Consider the following 26,882-nt stretch of genomic DNA (forward strand, 5'->3'; position numbering starts at 1 on the left):
GAATTATGACTGCTCCTCTGAAAGTATTTTCACGAAACTTTAAGTTTGAAAGCTCATGATTAAATGGTCCTCCACCAAATGCTGTGGGATCAGTAATGCTTGGTGTTAAAGTCATTAAGTAGGCCCGAGAATGAAGCCAAAGTCAAATTTGCAAGAATATTGTCAAACACGCACTCAGAAATCAAACTGATCGACAAGGAACATGAACACATCAGCTCTTTTATATTCACACAAACTTGGGAACAAAGTTAATTATGATAACAAAGGAAAGAAACTCAGCTCTCAAGCAAAGGAAATGATCATCACCAGCCACTACCTCATCATGATTGTAAAGAAATTCTCCAAGGGGGGAAAACATCATATATGATATGAGGAGCACTAGTAGAGATCAAGGGAAGTTAATGTACTACTGAATGATTCACCGGGCATCAGCAGAAGTGAAAGATTCAGTAATGATAAATGTGGTATAAAGATGTGGATTTTCTTGTAGACCTAGTAATGAACACTGGAAAGAACTAAATAGAGTTCTGAGAGATTTGAAATATGCTAGAGATTATGCTTTACATCATAATTACACTAATTTTGTTTTAAAATGATAAATGTGAATTGGTCTTTAGATACACCAATTCAAAGATTACAATTGGATGGCTATTCATTTTGGGCGGCACAATCGTATCTTGGCCTTCCAAGAAGCAATTTTATTATACTTTATGCTTAATGGAGTTCAAATACATGTTTGCATCATTTGCTGAGTTGTTATCGACAGAGAGATTTCTAACCATGAGATTTTCAAGGGACTTATTATCCTATTTTGGTATAACCAAGCAGCTACAAACTGTATCAAGCATGACAAATTGTCAAGTAATAGCAAGCATGTCTCCATAAGATATAATCAAGTCTGATGGAATGGTAGTAAATTGGTTGTTGTCGAGATAAGCAGCTGCAGATTGGACAGTCCTTTAAAAGAAGGCAAAGCTTGTTGAAATTCGATGGGAGAGTGTCAACCAAACCAAGATTCTTAGTCTGGATCTGAGTGATTCTTAAGTTGTAGCAGTAGACATTGTCCCAGCGAGGATTGCCACAAGGATCTTGGTTGTTTGCCGGCCATCTGAGGAGCTCTGCAATCTGCATTGCTCAATCCTTTGCGGAACTCCTCCAGAATGGCATAGTCGCCGGGGTCGGTTATTGCCGAGGTCATGGAAAAGAATTGATAGATGAGGAGAAGAGATAAAGAAAGGGGTTCGACCCATGATCCCCAATCCATTCTGCATCCAGAACTGAAGGTGAGGAGGGGAAAACTAGATCAAATAAGCACATTGTATGTAATTCATATTTCATGGAAGTAAATCTCAAGCAATAATGGGCCTGATTTCCACACATTTATTAGATAAAAGGCCACAACACCAACAATGATATGTGATAAACAGTAATCAGTTCCTCAAGTGATGCTGCAGATTTAGAATAATGGATACGCTCTGTATCTATATAGTTTCGCTTTTATCGGATGTCTCTAAGAGACTACTTGATATGTTCCATATGGTGATCACCAGAATGTTAGTTAGAACCGGCCTTCTCGTCTCTCAGGGAGATGGTGCTGCCAGTTGATTTCCCTCCACAACCTGAACCTTTCCAGATGCCAGTCCTGCTGTGAGTTGTTCGACAGGAATCCTTACCACATCTACACGGTTGCAGATGTCAGCAGCAAACCGGCTAGCACAGTAAACTCCGACGGCAGTAACCGCCATTCCATACACATTAGTCGTGATGAGGCGGAGAGGCGTTGATAGGACGGCAGCAAGTGGTCCACCTATTGCTGATATTGCCTGTCCACTTTGTCCCACAACTCCTCGCTCTGCCACAAGAAGGCCTGTCTTGCAATAGATGGCAAAATCCTCACAGTTGCTTTTGAACAAGCTGTAGCATCTGAATCCATTGTTAAGTAGGTGGTTAGCTCGATGGATGACCATTTCATCTGGATCGGAAACCGCAAGAGTGCAGGTGCCACCCCGGGCTTTAGCAAGAAAGAGCGCAGGATTAATGCCATACTCAAAACGATATAGAACACCACCGGCAAGGAAACACTCGAGGCAAGAAGAGATCACTCCACGGGAATCTGATGATTGGCGGGCACACTTTGTGCAGGGTGCTAGGCTTCGTTTAGGCCCGGAACTAGTGAGAAAAACATCAAGAACAGTTCCAGTTCCCACCTCTTGGCCTCGACCTCTGGTGAAGTGGATGACCTTATCATCACCCACATACACGCCTGTTATTTAATTTAGTTAACAATGGTAAAAACACATTCCCAAGGATATAATGTCAATCATGGCAAATTTAAAAAAATAAAACAGGAACATCGTTCAAATTGTAAACTGAAGAAGCAAGCGAGTCTAAATCTCACTAGCAATCATACACACACACTTGAAAGGCTTTTAATATACCGTTCTAGCATAAGCATTGTACCTTGGACTTGCAGAGAGCATAAAATGAAGTTTACCTTTTCATGAAAAAAAATGGAGCAAGAAAGTAGTGTATACAAATTCTAAGAACTTAAGTTATCCTTCATCATAGTAACAATTTAGGATCATAAAAAGAAAAGAAAAAAGATGCATGGGAATAAGCAACAAACAGCAATGCATATAAGATTTCAGCTATTTCTTTTAATAGGCAAGAACTAGATACTAATAATACCACAAACATCTTTTGCTTAACTTATCCAGTTATCCTGAGAAGGGTCAGTCAATTTTAAGGCAGGCTTTACTTGGATGGAAACATAGAAGTGGAAGATGGGGAAGGAAAGTAACACATGTATGAATCATGTTCCAGGCACGCTACTCCTACCGTCGTTTCACCCATATAAAAATAGCCAAGGCAATTCATACAGTGGAGAATCCACAACATAATCATGAAAATTTAACAATCCTAGATTCTAATACGTGGGAAGAGCAAATCAAAAAAATAGAATGAACATCCATCCAGATATTAGGTACTGAAAGTGAAATCATCAGAATAAACGCAACAAGAACAAGCTTTGGCAAATTGGAGCACATTCCATAATCGCATCAAATATCACAACAATGGTGTGACAGAATAATCATACCATGGTGAGCATAGATATACGCAGTTCGCCACGAGTAGATATGATCTCCTGGCTTCAAACTCACCTTCCCAATCCTAAATCGATCAGATATAAACCCTAAGCGAACCAAACCATGATCGAAAAAAACAAGGAATTGAATCACAAGTAGGAGAAATAAAATTAGATCTTAGATCCAAACCTATTCGACAAAAGTCCCATCGCTCGTCCTCCGCCTCTGTATCGACCTCCGATTGGGAAAGCGAGCGGAGGAGAAACCTGGGGAAAATGCCGCTTGTGCCGCCCTGAAACGGAACTCTTGTACTCACTTTCCGCGCGTTTCTACCGAACCGACATCCGTCCGATCGTCCACTGTACAATATCCAACGGCGACGAGAGCAGCCACTTTATTCTCTCCCGTCTCGATCGAGACAGGGGACACAAAAAAATGGAAGGCTGAAACCGCCGCCGAATCGAATCCAACAGGACTTCTCGACTTAAAAAATTCAAATATCTTAGACGACATCAAATTAATCATCAATCCATGACTAAGAAGAGATTAAGTCTCCTTAATTTGAAGGAAAATTACCAGTAATTTAGCCTTGCGGACATGCTTTCATTCACAATAATAGGAAAAAGGAATAGTAATTAATGTACAATTAGTCTCTGGTTTATACTAATTATAAAGTGGAAAGGCCGTTCTTGATCAGTGGAGACACACACGGCGAGTCCCGCCACGCCCTCGCGTGCATCCTCAGGATCTCCTTCGCTCTCTCCTCCATCTTTCCCCCACCGCCGGCCTGCACCACCATGCACAGCTTCATCACCGCCCCCACCTGCGCCATTTCCCGCAGCAGCGCCGCCGTCGCCGCGTGCCGCGCCAACTCGTGCAAAATCCGCACCGCCTTCTCGCTCGCCAACTGCGACACCCTCAGTATCTTCTTAGACACCACCGCCACCGCCGCCTGGTGGCGCACCAGCTCCGCCCGCCCCTCCGCGCACCCGCACACCGAGGCCAGCGCCGCGAGCGTAGCCTCGCACGTCCGCCGCTCCGGCTCCTCCAGCAGCAGCTCCACCATCGCGTGCACCGCCCCCGCCGCCACAGCCTTCACTCGGTTCCGACCCCAGGGGCACGCGCCGGCCAGGGCACGCAGCGCTGCCTTGGTCGCCTGCGGCGACACGTCGTCGCGGATCACACCCACCACCTCGTCGAATAGCTCCTGCGGGAGACCCATCAATCGGGTGGGAGAGGCGACGGAAAGAACGGATTTCAGGATGAGCATCGCGCAGCTCCTCGATTGGTGATTCGACCGTTGCAAAACGGCAGTCAACGACCCGACCAAGTCGCCATTTCTGGCGACGAGGTCAAGGAACTCGTCGCCGGAGATCTGAAGAGATTGGAGGACGACGAGAGCCTCGTCGCAAGCGGTCGAATTCGATGTCAAGATCAAATCTTGGTTGATCTCAGTATCGCTCGAGGCGGCGGAGAGGATGATAACTCGAGCCAAGACATCGACGGCGCCGGGCGTGGAGGCGACGCACCGTCTGTTCCTTTCGCTCTCAGCGGAGATCTGCCGCAACTTGCGTAGCGCATCGAGCTGCGTGGGCGGGCGCTCGGCGTCGTCGAGCAGCGCGGCCACCTGGTCCTGTCCGACGGGGAGCTTCGGAGTCGGGATCCTCTCCACGCCGTCGGAGGAGTGGAGCGTGCACCACGCCTGAATCAGCCGACGGAGCGTATGGTTGGGGGTGACGGCGGCGTCCGCCGGTAGCTTCTGCCTCGTCACCGGGCAGGTGTTCTGCTTCCTGTCGAAGAGCCACCCCTCGATGCTCCGGCGATCGTAGGTGATGCCGGTGGGCAGCGTCACCGGATCGCCCATCATCTCCAGCGAGATCGGGCAAAGGAAGTACGATGGAATCTCCACCCCCTCCATCTGACGACGATCCAAATCTGGGAACTCGATGGAATCGAAGACAAAAATGAACTGCGAGAATCAAGAAACCGGGAACAGAAAGATTCTTGGGATTTGAGGGAGTTGACAAAAGGAGAGATCTTTATATAGAAAGATGAGCCGACGAAAATTATCCAAATTCAACCCTATCGAATTGTCAACGAGGGGTGGCAATATTTATCTTCTTTTTAAAAAGATTTTATTTATTTATTTTGTCTTAGCTGTTCATGTTATCTCTGACTCTCTGAGAAGCAATAAATTTAACTCTATTATTTAAATCGTTGACTAATCGAAATGTGGTGTATAATCCATGCCGCGGGTTTTAAACGACTAAAAACTTGGAAATCGTCGGCGATGAGGCATATTAATTTAAAACGTGCTAGGAACCCGAGTTTGACTTTTCTACATTCCAGATTCTATATTCTATATTTGACTGGATGAACTGTGGGCAGCTGCAGTAACGTGATGCCGCGGTCAAAATAGACACCGACGTTGACTATGTTTTTTCTCAACGCCGACTTCCAGCCTTGCTAGATGTACATGATAATAATCACATGGTTTGATTTCGAGAACGATTACTATGGATAAATTTATAGTGGAACTTGAAATAAAAATATTTTTGATATAAGAAATATGATGAAATGTATTTTTGACCAGTAGAAAATTAAAGGGACTTTACTGTATCACTTAATTGGTTGGTGGCAAACGACGATTAATGAAACAAATTAACAAAATTAGATGGAAGGTAGGAAGAATGATAGAATTCTAAAATGGCTGCTGAGCACGTGGGGGAAATGCTGTGGAAGTGCCACCACTCAATAAAGAGACAAGACTGCACTTATTCATCATTCATTATCAATACAAAGATGACAATGAATCTAAGCCTCCATTTTCATTGTTTTTTTCTTCCCATTTCGTGTGGTGAGAGTTCATGCTTCTAGTACATATATATCAGAGAAGTTCAACTGCAATTGGATACTTGTTCTTGGGCATGCGAACCAGAGTTGGATTCAAACTCTCATCTTCATCCAATGATTTCCACCTGCAACAATAAAACAAAGATTCTTATATTAGTTTCTTATATACAGTTTAATCACCATTTAATCTCATTTATATATGTTTACTTGAATCTGCAGAGGAAGTGGTGCATAAATATGCAGATCTCCAGCTTGGCCAAATGCATTCCCGGGCACATTCTTGGCCCATGGCCAAACCCCAAGAAGCTGTAGGGCTTCAATTGCATCTGCATTATCTCCCAAATGAAGTACCATAAGTTATCACCTTAAAAGTACTTAATTAGAACATCATTAGAATAGTTTTAACATATGTTTTAGTTACGTCAAATCTGGAAGGATCAAATTTCTCAGGATCAGGGAAGACACTTGGATCATGGTGCATGGAGACTACGTCCAAGTTCACTGCCCAGTCCTTCTTTATTTCATACCCTGATAGAGAGACAAATACATGAAAAGTTAACCCTTAATTTTAGCAACTCGAGTAATTTATTTACACTATTTTTTTTCTTCTCCAAATAAATCACCATCAATGGTGAAATCCTGAGCTGCCTTTCTCGAGAACCAAGGTAAGATGGTGGCTTTCCTCAGCGTTTCACTGATCACCTGATCAGCTCAAGAACAAAAAAAAAATAATAATAATAATAAATAAATCTTTTTGTTACATATCAAGAACTAGAGTTTGAGTATATCTTTTCTTACCTTGTTGGTGTATTGCATGCTGTTGACTTCAGACCAAGTGACATGATCTGAGCTGCTGCTGTTACTTCTTGCATTCTGAATCTGCAAATGCTCTTCCTGCAAAATTATTTATAATAGAACTGTGGAATCGATCGATCGTGATGGTAAACAATCATGGAGATGATAATTCTATTATTACTCTGAGGGTTTGCAGGACGTCCGGGTTCTCTCCCAAGAACTTGATGAACCATGTGAGGGCGGCTGTGGTGGTGTCATGGCCGGCGACGAGCAGAGTCAAAATGTTGTCCTTGAGCTGCGCATCAGTCAGCTTCTCCGAGTCCTCCTCGTCTCCACTATGCTTTCTCAGAAGAGACTGCAAGAAATCATCCTGCACTTCTTCTCCGTTCCTCCGCTTCTCGATCATTCGATCCAGCATCTCATACATCCTGTTTCGAGCCTGAATACCGCGGTGGAATGTCGTTCCGGGGATCTTGAAAGGTAGGGACGCGAAGGTAGCCGAGATGAGTTTGAAATTGGCGCGAAATTTCTCTTGTTCTTCCCCGGTCGGCGCCAAGCTCATGATCATGTTGGTGATCACCTTGAGTGTGAACTGATCAGCTCATTCAAATTAAAAGACACACAATAATTAAATTAAGCACGCAGACTCCGCCACAATTTTGAATTCGACAATGATCTTACAGCAGATGCTTCTTCGAGCACGAGGACTCTGCTTCCTGATTGCCACCCTTCCAAGGCATCAATGGCCCATCGATTGATGAACTCAACGTTCTTCTTCAGGGACTCGACCGACAGGGGTTCTCCGATCAGTCTGCGGAGCTGGCGGTGCTCCTCGCCCGCGGCGGTGAGCAGGCTCGACGGCCCGAGCACCTGCTTGCCGGCGTAGGACAGGTTGAGGCTCACCACTCCATCTTTTCCGGACAGGAGGAATCTGCTGGCCTCTCGCCCTGTCATGAAGATTGTGAACCTCCCCAGCACACTCGTCTTGAACACCCTCCCATAGCTGAGCATTCAAACAGTTCAGTCAACGCTCACGATCAATCCGATCGATCGTCTATCGAAAAAAAAAAAAAAACATATAGATTTGCACAAACCTGCGCTGTCGCTTCTTGATGAAGCTGTAGATGCCAGAAGGGCTGGAGAAATCTGAAACAAAGGCGACTGTCTCTCCTATCAGAGGCCACCCCAAATTTCCAGGGATGTTCCTCAGCTCCAATTTGGATTTCCATGAGCGAAACCAAATTGCGAGAACAGAAACCGCAAGTATCGAAAACAAACTAAGGATGTGTATGCCATCCAAATCCATAATTTCCTCTGAAAAAATTAAAAACTAAATCACTGTAAGTTCGAGAAGTAGGTAGGTGTGCATATCACATCATATAGCAAGCTTGTGCTTGTTAATATCGATCGAAGAGGGTTTTTAATTTTTTTTTTCAAGCATGGACGACTCCGTCAGAGTTTAGAGAGGATCGAGGATGATTTCTAAAATGGATTCCTTTTTTGTTTTCCTTTCGAGAAAATGGATTCGTTTTTATCAGATACGGATTGAGTTGATACTTTCTTTGTCAGTATCTTGCCGTTTTAACAGTAATTTAATTTGGGAACATTGAATCGCCATTCGTTCATATGGAATTGCTCCTTTAATTATATATTTAATATGTTTTGCTTCGTAGGTAACGGGATTTTAAAAGGATTTCTCGTTTTAATCGGTAGATTAGAAAAACAAGTGCAAGTGGCATTTAATTGTTTTACTGTGAATTTGAAGACGCAAACTGATTAATAAATCAATTTGTGTGAAAAAAAAAGTAAAAACATAAACAAGATTCCGAATCTCCTCATGATTTTATTCATTAAAATTACTTTTTTTTTAGATTGGAAGGAGGCCTATTAAATTGTAATTAAAATATCTAAATAGTAATAATGGTCACCCCTTACAAAGTACAGATTTTAAAAAATACGTTGATAAAAAAATTAATTACGAAATATTTTGTAAATGTTTTGTGTATTATTGGCCTAGGGGTATATTTCGTTCTTCGATAAAAAAAAGTGAAGTTTTTATATATAAAGATTGATATATATAAATCCTGAAATTAAATGTTCGATGTATATTCCTTAAAACATTAAATTTTTTTGATAGATTTAATAATTATCTTATTACTTTGTTACGCTTTTAAAATTGAGATTTTTCTTATTTTTAAAATTTCAAAATGAATATCAAGATGGGGCCGAATCGCTGAAATAGTCTATCTACGTGGCAAACACGCATTGGATGAAACAAGAGCAACGGATCGCGAGCAGCGTGCTCCGACTTTGATATTGTTTACCGTTCGATTAGAGCCGATCCAATGGTTGATAATTATTTTCCACTCCGTCCCGCTCAAACTCGCTGAAATTGCCAATCCCCGCCTTCCCTCTCTTTCCTATATAAACCACCCGTTCGTTCGCCCTTTTCATCACATTCAGATCTCGATCTCCAAACCCTAATCTCGCACTGTCTCTTTCACAGTCGATCAATGGCCAGGACGAAGCAGACGGCGCGGAAGTCTACCGGCGGCAAGGCGCCGAGGAAGCAGTTGGCGACGAAGGCGGCGAGGAAGTCGGCCCCCGCGACCGGCGGCGTGAAGAAGCCCCACCGCTTCCGTCCGGGCACGGTGGCGCTGAGGGAGATCCGGAAGTACCAGAAGAGCACGGAGTTGCTGATTCGGAAGCTGCCGTTCCAGCGCCTGGTGCGTGAGATCGCGCAGGACTTCAAGACTGATCTCCGTTTTCAGAGCTCCGCCGTCGCCGCCCTGCAGGAGGCCGCGGAGGCCTACTTGGTCGGACTCTTCGAGGACACCAACCTCTGCGCGATCCACGCCAAGAGGGTGACCATCATGCCCAAAGACATCCAACTCGCCCGTCGGATCCGCGGTGAGAGGGCTTAAGAGCCGTTTGATCTTTCTGTCAGGGTGCGTTGATTTAGTTGTTGTCCCTTTGCTCGAGGGTACGGTGTTTGTTCCGACGTGTGGATGTAGACATGTACGTTGGGGAAAATATGAATGCTAATTGATGTACTGCAGTTCATTCAGTTTAGTTTGTTTGTGCCATTTTCATCTCAGCAGTTTTACAATCTGTTTCATTCTTAAGAATCATGGAGCTGCTGGAATTCTTCTGCAATGCTTCAATCAACAATCAAATCATGATAACGATGAAAAGATACAAATAAAAAAACATCACAAACTTCTGAACGATAAATAGTGCAATATCTTTCTTGCGATTCTTAATTTGAAAAATGGCATATGGCTGGCTTTCATTTGGACTTATCGTCTCAAGGTTTGCAAGATGTATTCTGCGTAGAGATCCCTGAACAATTACAACATTGATACAATCAGAATTTCTTCTACATTGAGTTGTACGCAAACAAAGCAGGGTGAGTAACTCACATTGAATGCTGGATGGCTTCACGAGCGCTCTTCGCAGGCAGGAAATCATTGACGGCAACCTCTTTATTCTCATTCTTTTTATCTGAACAATTTCGTAAAGGTTGTCTTCTATTTTTGTTTTTTTAAAGATAATTTATTGATTCTTAGAAACATGACGCCAATGAAGCATCTTGTTAGATAGGATACAGTCTTCAAAAAAGCGTCGGATCTCTGCGAGTCGATGAGGAGGCAGCTCAGCAATATCATTGTAGTGACGGTATTCAGGATCGTCAGCACAAACTGCAATGATCTTATCATCTTTCTCCCCCTTTTATGGGGAAAAAAACCATTAGCATTAGTTGCATATCTTATGAATTTAAATTGCTTGTGTTTAACTATTTATCTACATCCTTGCCTGATCGATCATAGGCATAAGCCCAATGGCCTTGGCACGAAGGAAGCAGCCTGGAATAACTGGTTCCTGTACAATCATTTAGTTGGAAAAGATTCAGTTATCATTGTGATTATATTACGTCCCCCGTGGCAGCAGAATTGAGAATAGGATTTGAACAATTTCAGGCAAAACAATTATTAGGAGTAGCATCAATAATTTTATGAATGCGAGAGAACTATATATAGCTTCAATCAACCTGCATAAGAACCAGAACATCAATAGGATCATTGTCTTCACATAGTGTGCGAGGAACAAAACCGTAGTTCTGAGGATAGACAACAGATGAGTACAAGACCCGATCAACCTGAGAGTGAAGCCCACAAAGCAACATTAGAAAGATACATTTTGCAAAAAATACAAAGAATTTGTCACTTATAAAAATTCTGCAGTTTTACTTCATTGTTTGAATCAAGCACAACAGGAACACTAACCGTAATCAATCCTGTCTTCTTGTCAAGTTCATATTTCACTTTACTCCCTTTTGATATCTCGACAACCTTTTTTGATCACCAGAAGAAAAAGGTATCAGCGATAGCAACTTATAAGGAAAAAAAAGGTTTTTATTTATTATTGTTCAAATTTATTTCAAAGGTAAACAAATTCACATAATTACACAAAAGCCAACCATTTACCAAATTGGAATTACATCAGGGAGAACTCATCATATTTTTTTTTTTTTGACAAAAACCAGGCAAAGCTAATGTGATTATGGCAGTTGTACATGCGATTACTCTTCTATTTCGCAAATAATTAACACCAATACATTCTTACTCATATAATTTGCTAACTGAACTACAACTATTAGGAGAGTACTTACGACATTGAATATCGCAGGAGCTGCAGGACCTGCATTAATCATCATGATATGGTTAAACATTTGGTGATTTTGATTGCAAACAAATAAGTTATGCAATATTGAGACACGCAACCTATTTCAAGATCATGCCATGGATGTGCAGCTACAGATCTCTTCGATAGTGATGATAGGATTCTTTGATTCAGCTGTGGAATTAAGCTTCTCTGTGTTCCATTGGTCCCATTTTGTGTGCCCATGATTCTACAACCAGAACTCCGCAAAATAATGTTAATTATTACAATGCACAAGTCTCTTCAGAAATCATAGTTGATGCATGGCATTGCGTAACGAATGTCTATGAATCCACAGTTTTACATAATATCATCATCATCAGGAACATCGAGCTGTAATTTTATTTTTCCCAATTATTTTGGATCACTTAAATCAAACTTATCCTCCATTAAGCTTTATAATAAGCTAAACTGCTGCTAACATCGAAACCAACTAAATCATTTATTAGATTAATTAGGTTACTTTAGGAAAAATGTTTTACCGCTTAATTCCACTGTAATCAACTCAACTCTAGCTTTTAATTATATTCTGCATAGTAGAAGGTCAATCTAAGCAATGAAAAAGGTCGATTTGCACAAATTAATCCGTGGGTCTATATATCACCATTTATTTATCCTACTGTGTATTTGGCTACTTCCTTCAGCCAGTTTGGGAAAACAATCCTGGAAATGAAATTTTACTCTCGCAATTTAAATGGATATCTAAATTTCTCAATTGGGTTCAGCAAGTTTGTGAAAGCAAACTCAGTTTCTCCAAAACTTGGGGTTTCTATAAAAAATTATTTCTAGGCAGAACCAGTTGCTTCAATCAAAATGCTTCCAAACAAATTAGTGCGGCATCCCTTTCGTTGAAGCGCCTACCTGCTATCATTAAAAAGTACAAAAACTAGAGTGGATCATCGGACCCAATCAAAAAATGCTTTCAAACAAGCAACTGTCAGATCCGTTTTGTTGAAGCAGCAACCTTTGACTTCAGAGAACTTCTGAAATCCCATTTCCCACTGAGTTCGATCAGATGAGGAGAAAGAAACACTAAACAAAATGTCTCTTGGAAAAAGCATGCAAATCTCTAAAAAAAACTCGACGATCGACTCAAAACCTTCGATAACAATCAAAGTAACATATCAAGTAGGCTGAAGAATCGAATGCAGTCACGAGAAGAGAAGAGAGGAACGGACCTCAAGCAAAAGGCGACGACGGCGGCGGCCGGCAAGATGTACAGTGGAATGGAAGAACGTCCACTGCTAGGGATGCGAGGGATGCGAAGCCCGATCCCTCTTCCTTTAAATAGAGACACGTTAACGTGGAGAAGCGGCACGCGGAGTGGACCATTTGCCACGGCACGACTCGGGCGATTCGGCCGGATATCCGAGTCAGCGACAGCATCAATCGTGGAGTGATTGGTAACACGTCGGTGGGCGATGGTCAGTCGACCGCGAACGCGCCTGCACGGCGGCCATTCATCGATACGCGACACGTGGATCTTTTCTGCCGTGGATGGATACGATTCTTTGACTGTTGAATTCAAATTCAGTGCATTATTAGTTCGCATTGAGTTGTTTCCCTTATTTTTTTAAAAAAAATCCAAGTAATTAATCATTAAAAAACATGACAAACTTTCAAGGAAATTAAATCAAGGATAATTTTTTGATTAAAAAAATACAAATTGATATGGTGGAGGACAAAAATTCTGGCATAGAAATAATCTCCACCTTCGCCGGCCATCATTAACAAAATTAATTACAAGGTCCAATTAGTAGGAGAGGAGAAGCGTCACCAGTTAATCTTCCAATTAACCATAATTAATCCTATCATACGAATAATTAAGTTACTCCCTTTTAAATTCCATGCTCCACTCTCTTGGATTCCCTTAAAATTTGATGCTCGTCTCTTGGAATATCCACCGCATACTTGAAGAGAAGTTAGTCTTTCGTGTTGTATCAACAGAGGAGAGGAGGAGGAGGAGACAGAGATGGGAGCGTGCGCGACGAAGCCGAAGGTGTTGAAGGAAACCGAGAACGCACCTCTAACGAGGGACGTCGAGGTCGAAGAGAAGAAGGAACTTGTGGAGGGAGACGTGGCGGAGAAGGAGACTTCCGGCGCCGGCGCCGGCGCCGAAGAGAAGGGTGAAGTCCTGTTGAATGAGGTAGACTACTATCTTTTTAAAAGAGTTTCTTGTTCTTCCTCAGAAGCTTAGATCGAACTCTTAATTATGAAAAAGAAAGAACAAAGTGTCAAAGTTGTTTGATATTATTTTACAGCCCTTGCAACAGGTAAAGGCAAAAGAAACAGAGCCATCTACAGAGCAAATCAAACTGGAACAGCCTGTGGAAGATGAGACTGTCCTGGTAGTAATCAATCAGTGTCCTTTAACTTTCCTAACGAATACAAATTCTTAAACAAAGCAACCATTTCGATTAGGTGGACGGCAAGAAAGCAGAGCAACCGGTAGAGGAAGCAGAGTCGAAGACCACGCCACCAGCTGCAACGGAGGAGGAACTCAAAGAAGCCAAACAACAAGAAGCAGAGGAGAAAGCTGAAGCGGAAACTGAAGCGACAGTCGTGGGAAAAGAAAAGAAGAAGAAGAAGAAGAAGCAGAGTACAAAGGTGCAGTTACAGAGAAATCTGCTGTGGAAGTGGAAACTAAAGCCACCGAAACAAAGGTGCTGGAGATCAGCTCAGAGGGCAAGAGTGTTTGAGAAGGATTTTGATTTACGAAAATCTAAAATTTTAATGGTTTTGTAACGTCATACATTGAGCTTCTCTTGGTGGTACCATAATGGAGATTATTCTATAATTTATCTTAGTATTATTATTAATCCACATCGTAATTATTATAATTTAGTTTAATAAGTTGTGCCGGACGAATTAGAAAATTTTAGCCGTTTCTTAACGGATCGGATTGCGGTTAGTTTGATTCGCGGGTGAATCCGAAAACCTTTCTTCGCTCCCTCTCCAGGGCAGCGATCCCAAACCCTAACGATGCAAGCGAAGGCTGCGATGACGAAGGAGATCCTTCAGATCCCGGCTTGACAACGCGGCGTCGTGATTGGGCTATGTTCTGCAAGGAAGGCCAGGGCGTTGACAGTACCCCGAAGTACTCCGGCGACTGCGACCTCCAGTTCGTTCGAGCTTACTTCTTCTGCAGTTTTTTCACGGCATCGGCAAGGCTTCGCCAAGTTAGGGTTCTTCTACTACCGCAGCCAGTTCTCCAGATATCTAAAACAGGTAGCTTGCAACCCAAAGTTTATGATACCAAATAATTGTCAACATTGTGTTACATTTTTGCTAGTTTTTCACTGTGCTTCTCTTCGTGGTTTCTTTTCTTGCTCCCCCAAGCAATCTTTCCTTCTTTCCTTGTTGAGATTTGCCCTTTTTTCTGCTCAATGCTTTCCTCCCATAAGATACTACTATATAGGCCTCCGGCCATTAGAATTCCTCCTAAAATGCTGCAGTGTGTTTGTCATTGATTCATTGGAGTAAGTTCATCTATGTGCTGCAAGAGTAGTTCAAAAGCTATGTTATGCGTGAGAAACCTCAGGTCCCTACTTTCCCAAACTGATGCATTCTCCTAGCTATGACGCGAGGATCATAGTGATGAATAAAGTTAGTGGAATTGTAATCGTCAAGGAAACTGAATCTCTTTTGTCTATTACCCCTGACTGCAAGAGGAATGTAACACCGGCCACCACGATACCCTGTCATACATCCACCATTGGCCATCATCAGTGGTTGAGTAAACAAGTGTCAACCAGCTAAAAATTCGGTACAGTAAAGCTTTAATAGTTGCCCATCTATTGCTAAAGCTTAAGCCATTAGGAAATAGTTAAAACTCGAATTGTTTGTCTAATATCCTCCTTGCCTTGAACCAAGAAGCAAATTGTGACTAAGAAGTTTGTGATATAGTCCAAGAATTGAACTATTAAAGGAAAACAAATCTAGCTACTTATGATGCAAATTTGTGCAAACAATAGCAGGAGAGGGATATATTGTTATATATATGGGTTAGTACGCCTAGGTCAAGAAAATCAAGATCTGGTCCAATTGACAGTGACACGACAGAGGCAAGGCCCGATCTCCAACTCGACCTCCTGGTCAACCGCTTGAGTTCTCCTCTCTAGCTCAGTGTCCGATCCCCTATTCTAGCTTCGACCAACTTCCTCGACTTCATAACCAAGCTCATGCCCGACTCCTAGGTCGCCCGAGCTCCCCACTCTAGCCCAGTGGCTGAGTGGCGGCTTAGCTCCCTGATCAACCAATTCTGCGACCCACTCAGCACCCCACTTGGTGCTTCACTGGCTTTGCTCCTGAATGAATCCACGATCTTCTAGCTAGAGGTCAACCTCTCAGTCAACTCAGCCTCTCTGAGTCGACGCTTCTGCCTAGACTGCCATCAGAAGAACACATGCAATGATATCATATTTGATGATAGCTCATCTACCTCATCAGTACAACATGATTAACGTAGCGTAGTTCTGGACCATACCGAGTATGGGCGATAAGATCCTTAACTACCACGGCGATGGGATATTCTTTTTACCGACGATGGGGCATCTCCCCAATAACTCCATATAATGACCTCGCTTCTCGAGGGTGCAGGTACGCGAACACACAATCAACACTCTCCTTCTCTAACATTTCTTCTAGTTCTTCTTCTTCTCTATCTCCAGTTCGCAGCCTGACTTGAGCGTCGGAGCGGTTAAGCCAGGGTACCCCCTGGCCTTCGTGCTCACCCTCCTTCTTTTTGCAGCTTGACAGGAGCTTCACCATCTACGGGTCTTTCAAACAGGAACAATATATATATATATTCTACGCGACTGCCTCGTGTGCGACTTGCGATCCACCGTCCATCACACAAGCGCGAGCCAGATCTGACCGTCTAAATGTGGGAATGCACAGTGATTCGCCCGCTCGACCCCCGCCGCTTCCGGCTGCCCTCGCCTTGCCGTCCGATCACCGCCGGCCGCTGGACCGGGCCCGATCGACGCGCCACTCGCCGGCACGTCGGCCGGCGTCGGATTCCAACGCAATTTGGCCGGAACGCGGTCGGCAGTGGCACGCGGCGTTTTCGGCCAAATCGCGGCCGGATTCTGGCCAAAATCGTGGCACGACGGTCCTTCCCTGGTCGGTCTCCGGCGCGATTTGGCCGGAAACGCCGCGTGCCACTGCCGGCCGTGTTCCGGCCAAATTGCACCAGATTCCGACCACAATCTGATCAGAATCCGACGCCGGCCGACGCACCAGCGAGTGGCGCGTCGATCGGGCCCGGTCCGGCGGCCGGCGGTGATCGGACAGCACGACGAGGGCGGCTGGAAGTGACGGGGGTCGGCTGTGTCGCGCAGCATGGGATATCAATTCTCTCTCTCTATATATTTATATATATATATATAGTTTAAGCAGACACATATTTTGAGACAAATAATGTATTACATACACAATATGCTAAAGAGGTGAGGTTCAAATTCAAGCCCAACTTCCACATTGAAAAGTCCCTCTTGATCATTAAAGCAATGAAGAATGTTTGGATGGAGCTAAAGAAGCATTGTAGAGTGACAAAGAGAAGTTTGGATGAAACTTCTTTCAGTAGTGCAAAAGACTGCTTACCTGCATGGCCAACCACATTGACCATCCTATGTCGGAGATGATCAAGAGGAAGGTCCCCAAGACCCATTTGCTATGAGAATGAGGCTTAGTTTGGTTCCCATGTTCAAGGATATGACCATGATTCAAGGGTTTGAAACTAGGTACTTGATAGTGTATGGTCGCAACTCCAGCAGCACAAAGCCCTACTCCAGAGATTTTGGCTAATATACCTGAATGCCATTTTAGCTTCTCTTTCTCTGTCCTATTGGATACAAAATTGTGGGATTTTATGATCTTTTTATGTAGATATATCCTGATCAAGCATTCTAATGCATCCTTATTACACATGACGACATTAACTTTTTATGTCGATACATTGTACATGTTAATTCTGTTCTTCCTGACTATGCTAACTGCATATGCTAATAATTGTTTACCCTGCTGGCAACAAAGTAAATGTTACCAAAATACGACTGCTAAAGTGAAGGCGATCACAATGCAATTTATGGTTGCAGATGTTAGAGTTGTCAAAGTATAGTCCAGAGCAACGTTGAAAAGATTCACACCAACAGGAATCTTCATAGAAACAAAAGTACTATAGTAAAATCCAAACTAACATAATTTCTTTCTACCCGATCTTAACAACATGAAACTGCAAAAATAAGCCCAATAATATGTAAGTATTTATGCTGAAAATCTAGCCTCTAGGCATGACAAGAATTTGATAGATCTAAAACCAGGGTAGAGAACTCGCCCAATTAATGCTAACATGAACATCTTCAGGCATAACCTGAATCACAATTGTTTTCAAACAAAATCATTACAAGACAAAATTGCTGCATCCTAATTAAATCTAAAACGAACCAAGATAAAAAAAAACCTTTCAAGCAAACAGGAAGCAAAAACAGAGTGCCAAGAACTCATCTGTGAAGACAAACACACATGCGTTCAGGGCATTATTGAAAGCTACCTTGGTGAGGATGTGCATGCCCGCATATGTAAGCCTTACGAGAAGTACAGCCAGATAATCCTTTATATTTCCACTGGTGGTGGTGTTTGGAGTGTAAACTTAACTGAAACAAAAGCAATAGGAGCTAGGTCTAAACGTATGAAGGCAAAGTACTTGGATTGGCAAATGGATTGTGCAGAGTGACCTCTGCGATCAAGGAACAATAATATGCTATAATGGCCACGCTGCAGCAGCATATACTGATATAAATTTGTTACCTCCTGCACAATAAGTTAGCCAGATCATTAATTTGGCTCTTTAGGTGCATGAAAACAGAGGTGCAATAAGCTGCTCATGCTTAACTTAGGGTAATTGGTGGTGGATGGAACTTATGTGAAGAGGGAGAAACAAAGACTAAATCAAAGCCGAATCTAGCAACCGAAAGCCGAATCTAGCAACCAAATAGGAGTCTTCATGTGGATTCTATGTGAAGGCTCCCTTCATTTATGTTGCTGATTTTAGAAGTATATGGAATTCAGATAATGATTAGTCTTACAAAGTATGATTCAAGCAAAAGGCCTTAGCCAAACAAAAACTCTCCTATGAATTCATTATGAAAATTAGAACATGGAATAAGTACTGTTTCTTTGGGTATTCTATTATATATGGAAGAGGGTGCATAACTAAAAGAATGGTGTAATGTGGTCACTAATTTGCACTTCTCAGATGTGCAAATTTGCCTTTAGTTTTCGGCATGCATAATTTTATCCACATACCTAAATGTCTTTACTGAGTGAAACATTAAAGAAAGCCCTCAACATTAATAACATCGATCATCTGCATCCATGAATTTTCTCTGTACTCTCCACAAGCTACATCAAAAGGAGCCAGGATTGGCTCATGCACTGATTGAGTAGTAACTAGTAAGTGATTTTACTGAAGGAAACGCACAGAAAACTATTCAATTAATTCGCCTTTCATCTAGCGTGTCAATTTGTTGCATCTTTCCTCACAGTGAAACCAATACAATTGATCCATGAAGAAATTCTCAATCAGCTTAAGAAAGTACAGATCGTTAAGTTTGTAGAAAGAAATGTTCTGTCAATTGTGATACTCTTAGTAATCACATCTAAACCCCTTACAAGCAAAATATAAACTAGACATGACAATAATGAACCTGGAAACATAATGCTCACACAAGTTTAAGAATTAATTAGACATGATAATTAGAAATAGTGATGAGATAATTAAATAATTAATTAAATCACATGTAAGAATTAATATAACTAAATAACGATCACAACTAAACATAAAATCATGTTTGAGTTATAATATCCAATGTCATATAAACCTTTTTGTATTTTAGTTATAAAAAAGATACACTTTTTGTAAATGACTAAATCTGGCTGATTTTCTAAAAATTGGCTGGTTTTTAGTCGAACCAGTATTTGTTTTTTTTTTTTGCAACTCTGATCTGCGACTCTTAGTTTTCTCTAGTCGAATTGCTGGATCAGTGCAAATTTAGTAACTATGTCAAATAGGCGTTGGCAGAGATTAAGCCACAAATGCGACTGTGAAAATTTCTTTTGGTAAACTATAATTCATGGCTTGCAATGATAATATGCATTCATTTGCCTTTTTTCATTTCTTTGAATCAAGTTATCTTCAAGTGGTCTTCACGTACGGAATCTGACATGAAAAATCTACTAGTTTATATATCAGTAGCACTGTTCTTTCTCATCTGTTTTCATCCTTGTGTATATTATTCACAGGATTATGCATGGATACATGAAGCTGAAAAGGACAGAAGACCCTGCTCCGTTGCATGCATACTCGTGCAACCTGCTTAATTGTAGATGTTGCCACTCGTGAAAATCTTCTCCTACGTTAATGGGGAGTGATTATATATTCGAACACGGAAGAAGGTAACGCAATAAATAAAGGTCAGTAGTTACTTGAACATGGAAGGTGACACCATTAAAAAAAAGTGTGTAGCTTGGCTGTCCATGTACATCACATTGATGCTCCAGATTATATACAACCATGATGAAGGATGACTCCATGTTGCATCTTATTCAATCAGCATGCTTACCAAATCTTATCTTCTCAGATTCTTGTGCATTTAATTAGGCTCAAATGACACCTTATCTTTGGCCATGCCTGAACTGAACCACCATATCCGGACAATGATTAATGCTTTATACGACGAGCACCGTGACAAATATTTGTGGGTCATAAATGCTCTTGATCATGTAGTTAAAATTAATGATTTATTTATGAGCAAATACTTATATCGGTCCCTAGGTACGATGAATTTTTACAGGTACCTTTCCATTCATTTTATAGAAATACATTCTTCATAACAATTAGGGATAATTAGTAAATCTAATGTGAACTTTTAATTGTTTAATTTAATAAATTTAGTGTAAACTTGTAGTCATAACAAATCTATGTGATAGTTTATGAATTAATTGATGGATTAACAATTTGCTAATTGTTCTGAACAGTTTCTCATCATGTTAGAGGATCCATTATTTGACTGTTCTTACTGAACAATTGGCAGGTTAGATACTTATTGACTGAAACTGAGTCAAAGTTTGCCTGGTGCTACCTCGACGAGCTTTCCTTTGAAGAATTCGGATTCTTCACTCTTCACTGACCTCAGGTAGGATCAGATAAGATTGAGAAATCTGTGCAGTGTTGACTCATCTTTTAAAGTCGATGACAAAGAAGTTTATTTGCAAGAATTTTCAATCCACTGTGAGTTTAAGAAGCTTTAATTGAGGGCTAAATTTACAGATTTGCAGCTAAAGTTTGTCCTTTTCCTAAAGTTAAAAGTTTTTTTTTTGTGTTGTCCTTCTGAGTTGCCTAATATTATGATGATCCATGTACGTAAAAGGTGATTCTTTCGAGTTAGTTATGATAATAAATCGCAATGGTTTATTCTCGCCTTTTTTTTTGCCTAATTTCACTTTGTTTTGTTTAATGTAGTTATAATAATAAATCACAATTGGCATGCCTATTTTGACATGGACGGGGCACCACCTCATGGATGCTAAATGATTTAGATAATGGAGTGTCATATCACGGCTCGTACGTGGACTCCTCGTCAATTCATTGCTAATCCTGTCTTTATCTGTAATAATTGTCTGCATTAATCCAAGTACCTGTCTACAAAGGAGCCCAGCTTAACTTTATGATATTTAAACTTAATTTGATAATATAATTAAGTTGAGTTATGATTTGATTTCTTTTGTATAAATTTGAGTTTGATTCAAGTTTGATGTAAGTTTAATTTATTTACATATTATCAAAATTTTAATTTAAATTTATTTGATTGTTTAAAATTTTTATATTTTTAAATTTATTTGATTGGTTGTTAAACTTTTTAAAATTTTATTTATTATATTGATAAAAATTTTGTTGATGAATATGATTTATAAATTTTATTCATGAATATTATTTATAAATAGTTCATAATATCTATTTATGAATATTAATGAATTAAAATATAAATATATTTATTTAATTTAATAAGTTATTTAAATTTATTTATTTAATTAATTTTGTATAGAATGAATATAAATAAATTTTTATAGTCAAATATCAAATTTGATGAAGCTCATCAGATCTATGCGATGACCCAACGGATACTCCTCGTCAGCCGACCAACCAATCCCGTCCTCGTGTCGGAGGCCACGATCTCTCATTCTTCCGGCTCCACTTAATCTCCACCTTCCACGTGACGGACCCCACGATGCCACGACGATTCGCTACTGCCACTCCCATTTCTTGTAATCCAGGAACCAAATGGACTCTTCCACATTGTGTTCCATCCGTCCGATGCTTGATCGATGGCTCCAATTACTCTTCTTGCGGACGAGAGGTGCCGAAATGGAGTGGCGATACCACTGCGGCCACGCCCGACATAATCTCGACCGCTCCGACACGCCGCAGCGAAACCGATATGATTCGCTTTTCCCCGAAAAATCCGGCATCTTTTACTCCCGAAATCCGATACGGGTGATTCGGAAATTTACGTAGAAAAATTTTCCTTTTTAATATTTTTCTGGCAATTGGAATATTTTTTTGTTCTTTTTTTCCGCTGTAGAACGATGACGTCGACGCCGCTCCTCCCTATGAGGCTATGAGTAGCTTCATGTTCACGCGACACGAGCGCGCAAACGGAGCCGTTAAGATAAACAACCGGGGTGCCGCGTTGAGCGTGTGAAAAGGCGACCGCCGCCGTGACGGAACGGTAATGACGCGGAAGTTTCTTTGACCTGCTTTTTCCCCGTCGTCTTACCTGCCTCGTTAGCATACAACACTTTGCTTCCATCCTGTACGGAACGAGGTATTTGAACGGGTGGCGTTCTCACCTTCTTCTCTCCGCTCTGATTGATTTTGGCCTTTTCGCCGTCGACCTTTGAGTTACGCCTTTGCTGTGCGCGCGCGGGTTCGAGAAAGAGAGAAGCGGCAGCTACCAGGAAAGGCATCTGCTGATACAGAGAGGGGTTTTGTAGGGTGATTCGTTTCTTGTGGACGAATCTAAGATTGCAGGTAGAAGTGCGGAGTTAGGTTTTGCCTCTCGATTCGGCCGCTCAAGGTAGATCATTGATTCCGCTCGTTTCTTTGTTGCCGGGCAAGGAAGCTTTTTGCGTTTTTGTTTGATTGCTCGGAGAATAGTGTGGTATCTGTAGATTTGACCGAAAGTTGTGCGGTTTTGGAGTGTGAAGGTGTTCGATTTGGGCGCTTTCTGGAGAAGCTCCAAAGATAGGCTTTTTAATGGTAAAGGTTCATTCTTGGAGCTCCTTCCCGAGATTTTCAGGAATTATTTGTGATTTCTCCGTTCTTCCCCGACATATCATAGCTTTGCCACGGTTTACCCTTCGGGTGTTGTAAAATCACTATTTTGATGAATTTATCCCTCGTTTTATGAGGCGAAGTCAGAAATCTCTCAATTCTTCCTAATCCATCCGAGTGTGATCGGATTTACTGCTTGTTTTATGGGCGGGTTGTTGCTTGTCAAGAGTCGGTGCGTGCATATTTATGTTATTGTTACGTTGTGCAAATCAGCAAGCTCAAACTCGATTTGACTGAATGGCCCGAGGATGTGACTATTATTTTACTTATACACGGCTAATTTATTCTGCAATTTTTTCCTTGTTTAAGCCAATTGGTGTGTAAATATACTAATAATCTGCTTACTGAGGTGTTCGTTTGAGGTTTACCTACGTTGGTTAATAATATGGATTGATTTCAGGGAAAATTAAAGAAAAAGAATCGGGAGAATATTTTGTTTTCCTTTTTGGTTTGGATTTTATGCTTTAGATATCTTTGCAATTCAGTGAATTCAGGTATTTGATTGATAGATTTGATGGAAAATTAAAGAAAATGAGACCATATTGCGGGAATGTTTTAAAAAAATCATTTAATTAGTATTGGAGAATATTGTCTGTGTCTTTTTTAGTCTTTGCAATTTTAGGAGTTTAGTTGTTTTTATTGATTGATTTCATGGAAAATTAAAGAGAAAGACTCTATTTTGTGGAGAATATTTTAAAGCAGTTCATTTTAATTGATATACGGTGAATTTTTTTAGTTTTAACACTTATATCTTATATATCGTTTCAATTTTATGATTTCAGGCGTTTGGTTGAGATAAACTATTTTGCTACTGTTGTTTCATTTGAAAAATATATGCTCGTGTTAATTAACATTAATCTATTTGATGGTCATAAAAGACTAGCTGTAAAGCTTAAGCTTCTGAATTATGTGTCATAGAAGTTCTTTGATCTTTGATATATTGAGGGCCTTCCATTTACAATCTATAATCATCTTCAAGCAATAGGTTTGTTAGATTTATTTTTCATAGCTTTTCGTTGTTTCTGAATCTATAAATCTCTTACAAGGTAGTAATGCCAAATTATTTTTTGTCTAACATTTCCATACTTGTATTGCCTTATTGAGATATCATAAACCATCCAACTACTTGTCAATTTGTACAGGTAGTTTACCTCTCCAGCGGTTTCTATTCTTTCTTTTCTTTGTCGTGGTTTAGTTAAGCCAGATGTCATTTGACTCATTCCGGAGCATTGTTCGCGATGTGAGGGATAGTGTTGGTAGTTTATCAAGGCGGAGTTTTGAAGTGAGGCTTTCAGGTTTTTCTGGCCGTCATAAAGGAAAATCTCAAGGTTCGGTGCATAATGCACATGAACCCCATCATGATTTTCAGCAAAGCCGCTGGGCTACTCTTCCTCCTGAGCTACTTTGTGATGTGATTAAAAGGTTAGAGGAAAATGAAGCTGCATGGCCATCACGCAAGCATGTTGTCTCGTGTGCAGCTGTGTGCAAATCATGGAGGGAGATGTGTAAAGAGGTTGTTAGAAGTCCAGAATTTTCTGGCAAGCTCACTTTTCCCATTTCATTAAAACAGGTAACCTTTCCATGCTCGCCAAGCTAGTAGCAGTGTAGATCATAGTTAAAATAATCAGCATTAATTATGCAATTCTTAGGTAGCACATTTAAAAGTCAGTACATTAATTTTCTCCTAAAGTTTGATTGCCTATTGACTTTCTGTCTTTGTTTGATTTCGTACAGCCTGGAGCTCGAGATGGGGTAATCCAGTGTTTCATCAAGAGGAATAAGTCAAAATCAACGTATCATCTCTACTTATGTCTTAGTCCAGGTAAATTGTCTTATTCCTGGTAAGCATGCTTATTATTTGTTAAATTTGGCAAACAAATATTACCAATTTGAAGTTTCCTTATTGTGCCTATATTTTCTGTTTTTATATCACCTCTTGATCTTCAAAAGGCATGCTGATTTGTTTTAATAATTTTGTTGTCGCACTACAGTATGCTTCTTGCTTTGCTTTTTCAGTGGGCTAGTGAAAATTGTCAAAATTTTCATTTAAGTTTTCTTAAATCATACAGTTAATGAAGTTGCAATTTGAGCAGCCGTGCAAGGTGACTTGTTGTATTACATCCTTCTCTTTGTCTTGTGAGTCAGCTTAGTAGTCTCACACTGTTTCATAGATTTTGTTGCCAAACAAGATGAAGTTTGTTCTTTTTGCTGTACCCATGCTAGTAACTATTTAGGCGGTGGTGATTGTTTATCTCCGCGATACAGTTATTAGTCACTATGTTTCTTGTTTATCCTACGATGCACAATGCTAACGTACTAACTTAGGATTTTTGTTTTATTTTGGGTAATTGGTTGATTTCTTGTGAATTATCTGGTACATTCTGTTCTCTCTATATTTTTTTGGTCTACTACAATCTGTTCTCTGAATAGCCATTCCGATACGTCTTTGAATGAACAGTCAGATGTCAAATTTTTGTTAGTTAAAAGCTTTGGCATTTCTGGATGTGACTGTGCAGGTGTGCTTGTTGAGAATGGGAAGTTTCTCCTATCGGCAAAGAGAAATCGGAAACCAACCTGTACTGAATACACCATTTCGATGGATGCTGGCAACATATCAAGGTCAAGCAGTACCTACATCGGGAAGTTGAGGTGCTACATCTTTTGTTTGAACATCTCTTTCTTCTATAGATTCTGAATGCAAGCTAGAAAAATGAATGTCGTTGCTTCTTTTCCTGGCATTATAGATCAAACTTTGTTGGGACAAAGTTCAGAGTCTATGATACTCAGCCTCCCTACAATGGGGCTGCTATTTGTCCTCCTGGCCGAACTAGCCGAAGATTCTACTCAAAGAAAGTGTCGCCTAAGGTGCCATCAGGAAACTACCCCATAGCTCAGGTGACGTATGAATTGAACATCCTTGGAACTCGAGGACCGCGACGAATGCACTGTGTTATGCACTCTATTCCAGCATCGGCTCTTGAACCTGGCGGCACAGTCCCTGGGCAGCCTGACAACCTAGTCACTCGCAGCTTGGATTCTTTCCGCAGTCTTTCCTCCATTTCCTCTTACATAGACCGCTCCTATGATTTCAACAGTATGCGATTCTCTGATATTACTGGAGCTGAAGAGAGGGATGCGGAGGCTGATACTGATAAGGAAAGACCGTTGGTACTCCGGAACAAGCCTCCCCGTTGGCACGAGCAGCTGCAATGTTGGTGTCTCAACTTTCGTGGCCGTGTAACGATTGCCTCTGTGAAGAATTTCCAGCTCATAGGTGCACCACAATCTGCCGCTGTCGGTCCGGCAACAACGGCACAGCCAGCCGCACCTGGTCACGACAAGATCATACTGCAGTTTGGGAAGGTCGCGAAAGATATGTTCACAATGGACTACCGGTACCCGCTTTCAGCCTTCCAAGCCTTTGCTATCTGTTTAAGTAGTTTTGATACCAAATTGGCCTGTGAATAGAAGAATGATCAAAAGTTTAGAAAAAAAGTGAGGATGAGTAATCATCCTAATGTCGTTTTTGTTGTTCTTCATGCTTGCCATTGTAAAACAGAAGCACCTGCAATGTATTTCTTTTCCTTGAAACTAAACTTGATCATGATCTGATTACTGTGTTTTGAGATGATGCTCCATGTAATACGATCACTCATTATCTTCTGGGCCAACATTCATTCCACTAGGTGTTGAATTTTCACATGAAATTCATAACTTGTGTCTACTAAATAAAAGGAGAAATTTAATATCCTTCTTTCTCAGCTTCATTCATTTGACCATTTTTTTTAAAAATATATATTCCATTTAATGTCCTTTCTGATTTTCATTTTTTTAACTCCTAAATTCCTCTCATTTATTTGAATATGTCTTTGACTAATTTTTGAAAAGCATGAATAAATAGTGTGAAAATTTTAAATACATTTATTTTATCTTAATTATTTCATTTCATTTTAGTTTAAGGATTAAATTATTTGTTTTATCGATTAACCTTCGTTGCATTATATATATATAGCAAGGGCATTTTGGTCATT

General features: G+C 40.9%; 6 protein-coding genes, 1 long non-coding RNA gene and 2 pseudogenes across 10 annotated transcripts; 4 read left to right on the plus strand and 5 right to left on the minus strand.

Moving 5' to 3' along the window:
- Positions 1–1,319: 1,319 nt before the first annotated feature.
- Positions 1,320–3,365, minus strand: LOC141840318 (protein LEAD-SENSITIVE 1-like). The gene is made up of 3 exons (XM_074728260.1): positions 3,276–3,365; positions 3,098–3,171; positions 1,320–2,263 (listed from the first exon to the last, which is right to left on the minus strand). Exons 1-3 carry the CDS (start codon positions 3,293–3,295, stop codon positions 1,581–1,583), a joined length of 777 nt encoding a protein of 258 aa, XP_074584361.1. The 5' UTR covers positions 3,296–3,365; the 3' UTR covers positions 1,320–1,580.
- A 293-nt stretch (positions 3,366–3,658) lies between these two features.
- Positions 3,659–5,004, minus strand: LOC141838951 (E3 ubiquitin-protein ligase PUB23-like). Its single transcript, XM_074726584.1, has one exon. It carries the CDS (start codon positions 5,002–5,004, stop codon positions 3,754–3,756), a length of 1,251 nt encoding a protein of 416 aa, XP_074582685.1. The 3' UTR covers positions 3,659–3,753.
- Positions 5,005–5,705: 701 nt separating this feature from the next.
- Positions 5,706–8,040, minus strand: LOC141842408 (abscisic acid 8'-hydroxylase 3-like). Its single transcript, XM_074730614.1, has 8 exons — positions 7,829–8,040; positions 7,416–7,737; positions 6,916–7,326; positions 6,738–6,833; positions 6,563–6,641; positions 6,361–6,467; positions 6,147–6,265; positions 5,706–6,064 (listed from the first exon to the last, which is right to left on the minus strand). The coding sequence occupies exons 1-8, from the start codon at positions 8,038–8,040 to the stop codon at positions 5,974–5,976; spliced, it is 1,437 nt and encodes a 478-aa protein (XP_074586715.1). The 3' UTR covers positions 5,706–5,973.
- A 1,072-nt stretch (positions 8,041–9,112) lies between these two features.
- LOC141838568 (histone H3.2) lies at positions 9,113–9,747 on the plus strand. Its single transcript, XM_074726078.1, has one exon. It carries the CDS (start codon positions 9,248–9,250, stop codon positions 9,656–9,658), a length of 411 nt encoding a protein of 136 aa, XP_074582179.1. The 5' UTR covers positions 9,113–9,247; the 3' UTR covers positions 9,659–9,747.
- A 146-nt stretch (positions 9,748–9,893) lies between these two features.
- Positions 9,894–12,698, minus strand: LOC141838567 (soluble inorganic pyrophosphatase 1-like). Its single transcript, XM_074726077.1, has 9 exons — positions 12,635–12,698; positions 11,519–11,646; positions 11,407–11,435; positions 11,021–11,086; positions 10,786–10,893; positions 10,551–10,616; positions 10,343–10,463; positions 10,157–10,238; positions 9,894–10,076 (listed from the first exon to the last, which is right to left on the minus strand). Exons 2-9 carry the CDS (start codon positions 11,640–11,642, stop codon positions 10,034–10,036), a joined length of 639 nt encoding a protein of 212 aa, XP_074582178.1. The 5' UTR covers positions 11,643–11,646; positions 12,635–12,698; the 3' UTR covers positions 9,894–10,033.
- A 574-nt stretch (positions 12,699–13,272) lies between these two features.
- Positions 13,273–14,262, plus strand: LOC141842264 (uncharacterized; annotated as a pseudogene).
- A 153-nt stretch (positions 14,263–14,415) lies between these two features.
- Positions 14,416–20,939, plus strand: LOC141841991 (uncharacterized). 2 transcript variants are annotated; one of them, XR_012602840.1, is made up of 3 exons: positions 14,416–14,684; positions 19,761–19,931; positions 20,552–20,939. It is a non-coding gene; the product is annotated as an uncharacterized LOC141841991 (long non-coding RNA). The 2 variants fall into 2 exon arrangements; XR_012602841.1 differs by having other exon boundaries at positions 19,761–19,913.
- LOC141839543 (WAT1-related protein At5g64700-like) lies at positions 15,032–17,816 on the minus strand (annotated as a pseudogene).
- A 1,377-nt stretch (positions 20,940–22,316) lies between the features above and the next one.
- On the plus strand, positions 22,317–26,460 carry LOC141838476 (tubby-like F-box protein 8). 3 transcript variants are annotated; one of them, XM_074725965.1, is made up of 5 exons: positions 22,317–23,023; positions 23,994–24,421; positions 24,586–24,673; positions 25,368–25,500; positions 25,596–26,460. In XM_074725965.1, exons 2-5 carry the CDS (start codon positions 24,056–24,058, stop codon positions 26,317–26,319), a joined length of 1,311 nt encoding a protein of 436 aa, XP_074582066.1. In that variant the 5' UTR covers positions 22,317–23,023; positions 23,994–24,055; the 3' UTR covers positions 26,320–26,460. The 3 variants fall into 3 exon arrangements, with proteins under 3 accessions (XP_074582066.1, XP_074582065.1, XP_074582064.1); XM_074725964.1 differs by having other exon boundaries at positions 22,317–22,594; XM_074725963.1 differs by having other exon boundaries at positions 22,317–24,421.
- The last annotated feature ends 422 nt before the right edge of the window (positions 26,461–26,882 follow it).

Source organism: Curcuma longa, chromosome 11 (assembly GCF_044706935.1).
Source record: "Curcuma longa cultivar G26 ecotype Majalengka, Jawa Barat chromosome 11, ITB_CL_G26_1.1, whole genome shotgun sequence".
Lineage (NCBI taxonomy): Eukaryota > Viridiplantae > Streptophyta > Magnoliopsida > Zingiberales > Zingiberaceae > Curcuma > Curcuma longa.